The 12,103-nt window shown below is 38.9% G+C and overlaps 1 protein-coding gene across 24 annotated transcripts in view; it reads right to left on the reverse strand.

The window, feature by feature from the left end:
• SETX (senataxin) overlaps positions 1-12,103 on the reverse strand; it is an 88,374-nt gene that overhangs the window by 51,445 nt on the left and 24,826 nt on the right. For all 24 annotated transcript variants that reach the window (XR_013519780.1, XR_013519778.1, XR_013519792.1 and 21 more), the window contains exons 6-10: positions 11,355-11,574; positions 10,244-10,363; positions 6,883-7,054; positions 6,657-6,744; positions 1,295-5,473 (exon numbers count right to left, since the gene is read on the reverse strand). Coding sequence is in view for 19 of the 24 variants with exons in the window: in XM_035261106.3 (XP_035116997.2) it covers positions 1,295-5,473; positions 6,657-6,744; positions 6,883-7,054; positions 10,244-10,363; positions 11,355-11,574 (4,779 nt within the window). In the remaining 5 variants the exon portion in view is untranslated. The remainder of the gene's footprint in view (positions 1-1,294; positions 5,474-6,656; positions 6,745-6,882; positions 7,055-10,243; positions 10,364-11,354; positions 11,575-12,103) is intronic.

Below are 12,103 nucleotides of genomic sequence, written 5' to 3' on the forward strand. Positions count from 1 at the left end.
CCACACTTGTAGAGCACTTGGCACATACTGGGCACTCAAATATCTATTAAGTTAATGAATCATGAATATTTACCTCAACAATGTTTGAAGAGTCTTACTGTATATGTAAAGATTTATTTTGACAAATAGGAAAAAGGAAAAATTTGTTCCCACCGCTTATCTGCCTTGAAAACACACACACAAAAAAATCCTTCAAAACATAGGTGAATGCTTACACTGAAGAATTATTTGCTGTTTTTCTGAGGCTCAAATTTTAACTGAAAGTCTTATCTTTTGACAACTAGTTGAGTAAGAAGGAGAGAAGAACCAGAATAGGATGTGTTGGGGATGGGAAGGCTGTTACACAGAGCAGCTGCTATGATGAGTAAGAAACTGGGAAGTCCGATGTATAAAGAGAAATTTAGGATTACTTTGTGTTCAATGTAATTCACCCTTTGCTACCTCTTCAAGAAAACCATAGCAAAGGTCACTGTTACTTAAAAACAAAACAAATGCAGATGAGAAACTATCTCCTCTTCCTTTACCAGTGTTATCAATAAACATTTCCTCCTGTGTTACCTCTGGACTTGGTACATTAGCACCTTGAGTTGTGTCTCAGCTCCAAGGGGCAGAGGGTTAAGTAGTGTTTCCCAGCTGGGCACAGTGGCTCATGCATGTAATCCCAACACTTTGGGAAGCTAGTGGATCACCTGAGGTCAGTGAGACCAGCCTAACCAACACAGTGAAACCCCATCTCTACTGAAAATACAAAATTAGCCAGGCCTGGTGGTACATGCCTGTAATCTTAGCTACTTGGGAGGCTCAGGTAGGAGAAGCACTTGAACCTGTGAGGCGGAGATTGCTGTGGGCCAAAATTGCACCATTGCACTCCAGCCTGGGCAGCAAGAGCAAAATTCTGTCTCAAAAAAAAAAAAAAAAAAAAAAAGTTTCCTCCATACTGCCAGTATCTGGAACAACGGTTGGCACAAATGTCTGTTCAACATGAAACCTAAAAGCAGTATCTAAATCAAAAAGATCAACCATTTTAATTATACTCTTTTTTTTTTTCCTTTGGAGACAGGGTCTCACTCTGTCACCCAGGTTGCAGTGCAGTGGCGCAATCTCAGCACAGTGCAACCTCCACCTTCTGAGTTCAAGCAATTCTCTGCCTCAGCCTCCCAAGTAGCTGGGATTGCAGGCACCCGCCACCACATCCACCTAATGATTGAACAAACTATACTCTCTGTTTTACTCAGCAAGGTAAAGAGGTAACTTGAAAAGTTTGAAGAGGCATATAAATGAAACACATACTTACTGTTTCAAAAGTATTCAGTACCATCAAAGGGAAAAAAACATTAAAATACTCTCTGCAATCATGAAATCTGAAAGGCACAGGTCTTGAGATGGACTGACAAAGGCTTGCAGGAGGCCCACACTGATTGAAGTTCAAAAACATTTCATATTTCCATTTTAAGACCTCTTTAACGAAGGTGTCAGAGACAGACTGCGATGACAAGAAAATATTTACTGGAGAGGAAGATGGAAAATATTTGCTTTCACCAAATGGAACTTTGCAATCTTGCCTGTTGGAATTATTCGGAGACTGAGGCTGAAGAACAATGCATGAATTCTTCACTTCGCCCACTGGCTTCTGAGATACAAGGGGAGTTGGCTGTGGTACTTTCAAAATTGACTGTATCCCATTTGACTTATTTTTTAGAGATGGAGAAAGGGCTGAAGAAGATTCCAAAGATTTAGAAAGACTAGCAATTCGTGAAGTACTCTTTGAGCTAAAAATCTTAGCAGTGGTAGGTCGCAAAGGTTTAGATGCAGAAAGAGGCAAGCCAGGTTTACGAAATACATCTTCATCTGCTGCTTTCACTTCAGAGTGTTCCAAGCAGTATTCACCCTGATTTTTCGTGGCTTCAACACAATCTTTGTACTTACAATTTGTGCCACTCAAAGATTCCAACTGAGGCCGACTTAGAGAATCTTCTTCAACCTGAACTGTACCTTTTCCATGAATTAGTTCAATGAATTTATAATTATCATTCTCCATTTGCGAACATAAATCCATATCTTCAGGATCATGTTGTGTTAAAAATAAGTTATCTTCCTCTGTATCGCTGCTGGGGTCAGGTCCTCCCTCTTTCAAAGTTGACATTTTTATATGATGTACTGACAGATCACCTCCACCTAGAGGGTCCTCTGAAGTAGCGACAATTACTTCACTTATTGGTATTGTTCCATTTAACACTACAGAATCACACTGGTTCAAAAGGCAAACATCATCAGTCACTGGAGATCCATGTTTTGCTTTTGTGGTTTCTGGTTCAGAAGGCATGCATTTTATTATCTGTTTTCCATTACTGTTGGCAAGAACCTCAGTTCCTCCTGTACAATTATAATCTGACCTATCAGATTCTGGTATAGATGTATCAGATTTCTGTGCTGTATGCAGCCCTGTTCTTGTAGCATCTGTCCTTTTACAACCAGAAAGTCCTCTTCTATTTTTTTGTGATTTGGATCTCATCTGCCTTCGCATCTGAAGTTCTTGACTAATCAGCAGTTTCTTATTATTTCTGACAGACAAGTTCTGAGGAGGAATTAATTTAGTCTTTTTTGGAGTATCAACTAACCCAACAGCTCTGCCATGATCACGTAATTGAGCTAAATAATCTAACGATCGCTGGGACAACTCAAATGCCATACGAGGAGCCTTTTTCAGGCGAAGTCTCTCAGCTGTTGAAGTTGGTTCAGGACACTGCCGAAATTTCTTTGGTGGCACTATAGCAGGAGTTGTCCTACAACTTAGGTAACTGGAACTCTTATTCTGTCCTTTTTTGGCATCTGAATGCGTTTTCTTAGGGTTCTTAGAAACTGTAACTTTCTTGACAGGTTCTGAGTAAGTACAAAGCTTTGAAGACTTCTTTTGTGAAACTGTAGTGGCTCTCTGAATACTTGAATTGGGAGTTGTAGTCCTTCCAGCTATACTTTTAAAATCGTTTCCAACAAGATCTCTCTTAGTATCAGACTGGCCCTCATTTATGACAGAAGATGAAGGCCTCCCAAGATCTTCAGCCATTGGTTTTTCAGATCGTTTTCTCTTAGGCTTTTTTACTTCAATTTCACAAAATTCCTCAACAGAAATACTACTGTTCTGTCGTCTCGTGTGTTCTTCAATGCACTCTGCTCCTTTTTTAACTTCAGATACAACATCTGTACAACCCTCATCATTTGTGATACTGGCTATATGAGTCAAACAATTTTTCTCACCATCTTGAACTGAATTATTATTGTCTAGATAATCTTGCCAAACTGAAAACACTTCAAATGGACTTTCAAACTCAAAACACTGAGAATCACATTCCTCAAGCTGCAAAAGAGACTTTGTCTTTTCTTCCTTTACTGGATTCTTTTCCTCCTTACTATTAACAATTGAAACGTGCTGCCCTGGGCTTTCCTTCTCAATGCATATTTTGTCCTGTTTAGTGAGTTTCTCAAGACTCAGGATTGTTTCATCATCATCATCAGAATCTGAAATAATAATAACCTGTCCACAGGAAGTATCTCCAACATTATTTTGGTTAGCAGTGAAACATCTTTTACATTCTTTCACTTTCCTTTGTTGTTGGGATGAGTTCTGAGGTGAATCTGATGGAAACTTAATAACACTGGCTTGAGCTATTAATGATAATTTGTGAAGGTCTCTGTCTACCTGAGAATCCGTTAAGGTGTCAGACTTAGGAGTGATAACAGGGGCCTGTTCTCTTGTCAAGCTACAGGAAATCAGATTGGTACTATTACTCATCTCCTTATCTCTTGATTCAAGTACAGTCATAAGATTGTTAAAGGAAGATGATTTCTTCACTAAAGTATCAGTCATTTCTGTAAAGGGGATCAAATCTTTATCAACAACATGACATTCCTGTATTTTACAATTGTTTTCATGGGAAGAGAAAATATCTAACTCTGCATTCTTTAATTGTTTCTCTTTTGGCAATAAATTGTTCTGAGATTTTTGTTCTCCATTTTTATTATCATCCAGACCACCATGAGGGTCTACAGAAAGATTGTGTATGAAATCATCTCCTTTCTGAACTCCTGTGTCTTTCCTTGAATAGAAACTCTCAATGTTAGATACAGTCAGATTTTCATCTAAATTGATAGCGTTATAGACCAAAGTACTCTTTCTGGGTTGCTTCTTTATTACGTGTGATAACTTTGCACAGATTTCATCTTTCTGTACCTTAGTTTTTTGTTTTGAGGTTTTAGCAAGAGCATCACCCTTTAAAGACAAATCTTCATTTGATGCGGACACTTTTTCCAAAGCATCAGTGCTAGAATCAGTCAATAAATGTGTTGATACTATTATTCCTCTGTCACATCCCCTTTCTGGACCATTTCTTGAAGTACAATTCTTTGGTGTATATGAAGAGTTCTCTGTTACAGACTTCTGCTTCCTTGTACTTATTTTAATTGGACCTTCAGCTCTTTCAGTAAAAAGGTTTTTACTACTCTGCTTTAAGCATGACCCAGCTGAGAGATGGTCTTCTAGTTTTACATCCTTTATAGAATTTTGCTCATTATTGTCACCTTCTATACTGTTATCTGCTTTGATCAATACATTGCCTTGCACTTTCATTGGTTCTTTAGAAAATGTTGGGCTGGAATCTCCCCAACAATGCATATCTTTTCTAGACTTCTTCCCTATTTGCTCACTTTCTTCTTTATTACAAGATGCAGGAGAGGTTTTACATGTAGAAGTCAGATCCACAAAAGTGTTACATGGAGGTGCTTTAAATTTTATGTTTCTAATAATTTGCTTTAAGCAAGTTTGTAGCTCATGGGTTTCCTGACTAGTCAACTGCCAACCTAGAGATAAATTTCCTCTAAGGAATAAGTTGAGCTTATCCCAGAATCGCTTGCAAAGAGAATGCTGCCCAAGCTGATAACCTTCTTTAAGGAGACTTCTAATCAGCTGCACACAAGCAAGCTGTACAGAATTAGATGGCATTGAATGCAACGACAGTGATGATATCATTGCTGTTCCTTTGGAGCAACTTCCAGATGATTTCTCAGAACTCCGTGTAAATGCAGTGGTAGGAAGCTTGGCACATTTGACAACAGCTTCCACCCATTGTTGGGAACTTACCCAGAGCAAATGCAAACATTTTTTATTTCTATGCAGTTCAATCACTGATACCAAAATTAAAAGAAAAAATTCAGTGACTTTGTCACACACAGCATCTGTTTGGTTGAGGACATCTTTGACTTCAGAGTACAGATGATGAATAACCTCGACTATGTAAGCCACACCCAAATCCTTAAGATCCATGAGGGACTGAACAAAAGGTATGAACCATAAAAATGTGCTGTTATGAACACGCATGTCTTGGCCAATGTCCGACTGAAGTACATTGGCTAATGTTTCCATTTCTTCATACATGTTAGGACAATAATCTGGGCAAATGGCTGTTCTCCATCCAGAATCCTAAAAAGAAAGAAATGCTCATGTTCAGATAAATAAGCACCATTTATGATAGATTTAACACTCAAAACAAAAATACATTTCTCACTCTCTTATTTTGGTTTACAACATTATTATGATATACAATGGTATAATTATGGCATAAATTATATCACAATCATAATATACCTAACTCCCAAGAAACTGAAATATAAATTGAATTTTGAGGTTAAAGTTTCATGAAAAAGCAAATTTATACCACCTTCATATACTCTGACCTTCTTTCCACTAGCTAGTTTTAATTTCTACTCGTGCCACTTATGTCCCCATAAACTTTCCATCTTTCCCAAATGTACTTAGAAACTAATTTTCTGGCTGGGTGCAGTGGCTCAAGCCTGTAATCCCAGCACTTTGGGAGGCCGAGGCGGGTGGATCACGAGGTTAAGAGATCAAGACCATCATGGCCAACATGGTGAAACCCCGTCTCTACTAAAAATACAAAAAAATTAGCTGGGCATGGTGGCGCACACCTATAGTCCCAGCTACTTGGGAGTCTGAGGCAGAAGAATTGCTTGAACCCGGAAGGCGGTGGTTGCAGTGAGCCAAGGTCGTGCCACTGCACTCCAGCCTTGCACCTGGTGACGGAGTGAGACTCTGTCTCAAAAAAAAAAAATTAATTAATTTTCCAAAGTATGCACATTGTAGTTTAGAGTCCACCTTCCCCTATATACGATACATCTGCTGTTCAATGAGAAGGCCTTTTACCTAACAGTAGATTAAGAACAGCAACATACTGTAAAATCAACAACTCAACAAATTACATAAAACACTATCAGCCAGGCGTGGTGGCTCACCCCGTAATCTTAACACTTTGGGAGGCCCAGGTGGGCAGATCACGAGCTCAAGAGATGGAGAGGATCCCGGCCAACACGGTGAAACCCTGTCTCTACTAAATATACAAAAATTAGCTGGGCGTGGTGACACGTGCCTGTCATCCCAGCTACTCAGCTACTCGGGAGGCTGAGGCAGGAGAATCAATTGAACCCTGGACGTGGAGGTTGCAATGAGCCAAGATCATGTCACTGCACTCCAGCCTGGTTACAGAGCAAGACTCTGTTTCGAAAAACAAACAAACAAACAAAACACTCTACACTAGATAAAGGCAATAAAATATCATCTAAATTTTCAAAGTGTTTTTTTTTAATACCTTTTTGGTCTTTTCAGGATTAAAATTGTATACAATCTGGCTGCATGTCACCATATCATCCGAATATGACTCCGGTTCTACTTTGGTCCTTAAATATTAAGAATAAATAGAAATTACTGAAATGAAGGGGGAGGAAAAAAAAGGAAGAAACACCTCTTGTTAAGTAATTTAGCTGTAACACACTTTCTTGTAGAGATGCTTAAATCCTGACATTAGCTGAACTAACCTTACAGAGCTGTTCCGTATATGCTGAATCTCTCTATTGTAGCTTGTGTTGTTAATAATGGTTTGAAATGCTTCAATAGGATCAATAAGTTGACCCCAGACCTTAGATCCAAGACGATCCAGAATCAACATAAAACAGTGTAATGCTGGCCAGAAAGGATCAACACTATCACCTGAAATACAATGGCACAACTGGTGAATTACAAAACGGTTAGAAAAATATACAAAAATATATTGAGAATTAAGCATTCTTTATCTGGTTAGTAGCAACAGAACTAAAAGCCAAGCGGCAAATAATTTAAGGTAACACACGACCAATCCTTAGAGACACATAAGTTTTAAAAAGCAGGTACATTTTCAAAAATTTTTTTCAAGCAATAGTATGATGCTTCTGTCAAAAAAAAAAAAATTAATGGCAAACAAATTATTTAATGGGCAAGAAAACAGTCTAGGTAAACAAAATCTTTTCACACTCTGTTTGCCATACCAGTAACAACCTTTTCTAACTCAGCTCCTCAACCCTTCCCCTAAACTTTATAGTTCCATCTTCCAGTAACAGAAAAGAAGAAAAAAATAAAGAGACAGGAACTTGGTATTTACAGATCTACATGAAGCCCATAATACAAGAAATTCTGTTTAAGTATGATCTTATGCAGCTAGTGTAAGGGTTTAAATTCCTTAGCTAAGGGTAAGGCAAAGACACACACTCTTCATCCATCTGTATCTCAACATGGCTTTGCTGTTATCTACTTTTCATCCAACTTGCAGAAACTTCCATTAATCACAAGTTCTTTCCTCCAACCCTTTCCCTCTTCTCTGCCAGACAGGTAGTAGCAAGATACTGCCCTACTCAAAGGCCTTCAATGGCTCTGTAATGTCTTCCAAGAAAATTCAAAGTCCTCAGCCAAGAACTTAAAAGATCTTGATCTACTGTTTATTTCCATTTTTATTTTTCATATTCCCATAATCATACACTGTCTACAGCAAAAATAGATCACTGGCTTTTTCCAAACTAAGCACCAGAATGCCTTCGCTACTAGGACAACCTATCAAAATTCTATCCATCCTTTAAAGTCCAGCTTAAATGCCTCCTCCTATATTAAACTTTCCCCCACTTTAGTCATCTACAGTACTCTTCTGAGGCAAGTGCTTGAATTCACTCAGTTACTGCTAGTTTTAAGTCATCCTAGAACATTTGACTTTAATTCCCTCATCCTTCTCAGACTTTATCACAGTCATTTTAACTTTCTCATATATTTCTGTATCCTCCACTACATCTGAAACAGTGCCTGTGTCTAGTGAGCTCACAAATAAGAAAGTAGTTAGGCGAAGACAATTATAAAGTTTCTTAAAGAGGTAAGGAAAACTTTGAAGACGAGGCTGTGTTCAGTGCCTCACGCCTGTAGATCCCAACACTTTGGGAAGCCGAGGCAGGAGGACTGCTTGAGCTCAGGAGTTCAATAACAGCCTAGGCCACATAGTGAGACTTCATCTCTATCAAAAATTTTTAAATTAGTTGGGTAAGGGGGCACATGCCTGTGGTCCCAGCTACCAGGGAAGACAGAGGCAGGAGGATGACTTGAACCTGGGAGGTCAAGGCTGCAGTGAGACCTGACTGAGCCACTGCACTCCAGGGTGGGAGACAGAGTGAGATCCTGTCTCAAAAGGGAACAAAAAAAGGTTTTTTTTGAAAATGGTAAGGGAGATAGCTTAGCAGAAAAGACAGAATTAGATATATAGTTCGGCACAGGGAAAGAAATAAACAATATATGCAGTAAATGTTGGCAAAAGAATAACAGCCTTAATCAGAAATAATCTAGCAAGAAAATATATGCCACAAGCTGGACACAGGGGTTCACGCCTGTAATCCCAACACTTTGGGAAGCCAAGGTAGGCAGATCACACGAGGCCAGGAGTTCCAGACTAGCCTGACAAACATGGTGAAAGCCCATCTCTACTGAAAATAAAAAATTAGCTGGGTGTGGTGGTGCATGCTTTTAATTCCAGCTACTCAGGAGACTGAGGCAGGAGAACTTCTTGAACCCAGGAGGTGGAGGCTGCAGTGAGCCAAGATTGTGCCACTACACTCCAGCCTGGGTGAGAGAGAGAGAGAGAGAGAGAGAGAGAGAGAGAGCACGAGAGAGAGAGAGAGAGAGACTGACTCACCCTCAAAATGAAAAAAAAAAAAATGTGTGTGTGTGTGCGTATATATATATACACGCACACACACACGTACTATCAACAAAAGAATAACATTATTTATATTAGAATCTCCCACAAATGAGTTTATATACAACATTCAAGTTGCCTGAAGAGAAGTAAATGAAGGGAAAAAACAATATTTGTAATGTTTTCATAGGATCTGGTATACTTGGTCTTTATTAATTTATTACTTCATCAAGATTAGAAACACTTATTTAACTACAGATCTTTCATGATTAGCATGACACAAGCATCAGCAAAAGGAGATGGGATCTAATAATAAACAGGACCACAAGTTTTAGGCCTCATTATCTAGACTATCTAGAGCAACATATCCAAGAGAATGTTCTGTGACGATGAAACTGTTCTATGTATTAATCAACACAGTGCAGGCACGTATGGCTGCTAAGCCTTGAAATATGGCTAGTGGAACCAAATAACTGCATTTGTAATTTTAATTAATTTAAATTTTAATAATCACATGTGGCTAGCAGTTACTGTACTGGACAGAGAAGCAGAGAAATGAAGAGGTAGGCAAAGGAAGGCCGTGGGACAGAGAAGGCTTTTCCCACAATGTTAACCACAATGTCATTACAAATGAATCTCCCAGAGGTTCTGATTTTCATCCTACCACCAACTTTTTCATCATGAAAAACTAGATTAACTTCCCTTCTTCTATGAAAGGAAGGTGTTGAATTAAATTCTAAAGGTCCTTTCTGATTAAACAGTCTGAATCTGGGTAGGGCATGGTGGCTCACACCTGTAATCGCAGCACTTTGGGAGGCCAAGGCAGGCAGATCACCAGAGGTCAGGACCAGCCTGGCCAACGTGGTGAAACCCCATCTCTACTAAAAATACAAAAAAATTAGCCAGGTGTTGCCGTGTGCACCTGTGGTCCCAGCAACTTGGGAGGCTGAGGCAGGGGAATTGCTTGAACCCGGGAGGTGGAAGTTGCAGTGAGCCAACGTCACACCATTGTACTCCAGCCTGGGCAATAAGAACAAAACTCCATCTCAAAAAAAAAAGACTGAATCTGTGAATAAACCAGAAAAATTCTTTTCTCCGCAACATACATCAATTCCTACAATGACACTATGATTTTTAAAGTGCATCATCATTATCACCACACTCAAAAACATTCAGCAAGTAACGTTTATTACCATCTGATTGCCTCTCCATGGTGTGAAGTATTAATTGCATAAAATCATTTTGTTTGTCTGAGCCCAACAATAGTGAATCCATGGCTTGTTCCTCAAGAATGGTCAGCAACATGCAAATACCTGTAAGATCATTTAGAGTTTTCTTGAATTGATGAAATAATACTATTCTAATGCCTTCACTGGTTTAGTTTGCAAAAGAAAAACAAGACAGGAAGATGAAGCAAGATAGCATTATAGTATTTAGTTTCTCAAACATTTAAGTCTAAGATATTCATATACAACTGCTCCCAAGTAACAGAACTTTACAGTAATTCAAGTGTGAAAGTGGAAAATGGTTAGAAAACAATTTCTAAGGTAACTACCAAGTAACTTTCATCTCATCAATATAAGCAGCCTTCAGTTTTAAGATGTACCATATTCCATATACTAGAAAGAAAAGAAAAAAAATCACTGCCAATCATGACACATGACCTTAAGATTTGGAATCAAGGAAATGGTGTAGAACTATTTTAAGCCACTATAGGACTAGTAAACAATGCTGATAACTTTTAAATAAGATTCGATCCATTTGCCAGCACTTGAAAATGTAACTCTTATACAGAAAGCATCTAGGATAATGTTTAGTAACAAGATGTGTAATAATTAAGTCAATTTAATGACAGAATAAAAACTGAGAACTATAAAATCCTATCTTTAGCAATTTTTATCAGATCACTGAAAGAGAACACTTCCTTTTTAGGACACTCATAAAAACTATAAGGCTGGGTGTGGTGGCTCACACCTGTAATCTCAGCACTTTAGGAGGCTGAGGCGGGAGGATCACCTGAGGTCAGGGGTTCAAGACCAGCCTGGCTAAAATGGTGAAACCCCATCTCTACTAAAAATATATTAAAAAAAAAAAAAAAAAAGTGGCCAGGTGTGATGGTAATCACCTGTAATCACAGCTACTCAAGAGGCTCAGGCAGAAGAATTGCTTGAACCTGGGAGGTGGAGCTTGCAGTGAGCGGAGATGGTGCCACTGCACTCCAGCCTGGGCAACAGAGCAAGATTCTGTCTCAATAACAGAACTATAGGGAAATACTAATGATATTAGAGTAGGAACAATACTCACCTAACCAATAGTTTTTGTAGTTGGTAGTATCATACATGTGTGATGGCAGAAGAATCAGTTTACCCTTCTCGAGGACAGAAGAAGTATAAATGTCTGGACTCTCCAAAAGCCCCAACTCAATGACTTTAAAAAGGCAAGTTAAAACCTCTTGTAAGTCATAATAATCATCTCTGTCCACTTTCCCCAAGTTTCTTGCAGTCAAGATAGCCCAACGCCGAACCTAAATGCAGAACATAATGTGTTTATTACTTAATGGTCTCCATTGTTTATTGTATATTTTATACAGCAAGAACACAGAGAAGAAAACAGGATTCTCTGCAAATTTTAAGACATGTGAGATACTAATTAATGCAACGTATAAAATCTTATTTGATCCTGATTTTAACATACTGACCATAATAAACACTTCTAGGCAATCATTTCCATTCACTCAAACACTGACTGCCAACACAACATTAAGAAATTATTCTTTTAGGGCCAGGCACAGTGGCTCACGCCTGTAATCCCAGCACTATGGGAGGCCAAGGCAGGAGGATCAGGAGGTCAAGAGATCAAGACCATCCTGGCTAACATGTCTTTACTAAAAATACAAAATACAAAAATTAACTGGGTATGGCAGCGCGTGGCTGTAGTCCCAGCTACTTGGGAGGCTGAGGCAGGAGAACAGTTTGAACCTGGGAGGTGGAGGCTGTAGTGTGCTGAGATTATACCACTGCACTCCAGCCTGGGTGACAGAGCTAGATGCTGTC

The sequence above is a fragment of the Callithrix jacchus genome, chromosome 1 (genome assembly GCF_049354715.1).
Source record: "Callithrix jacchus isolate 240 chromosome 1, calJac240_pri, whole genome shotgun sequence".
In the NCBI taxonomy this organism is placed as follows: domain Eukaryota; kingdom Metazoa; phylum Chordata; class Mammalia; order Primates; family Cebidae; genus Callithrix; species Callithrix jacchus.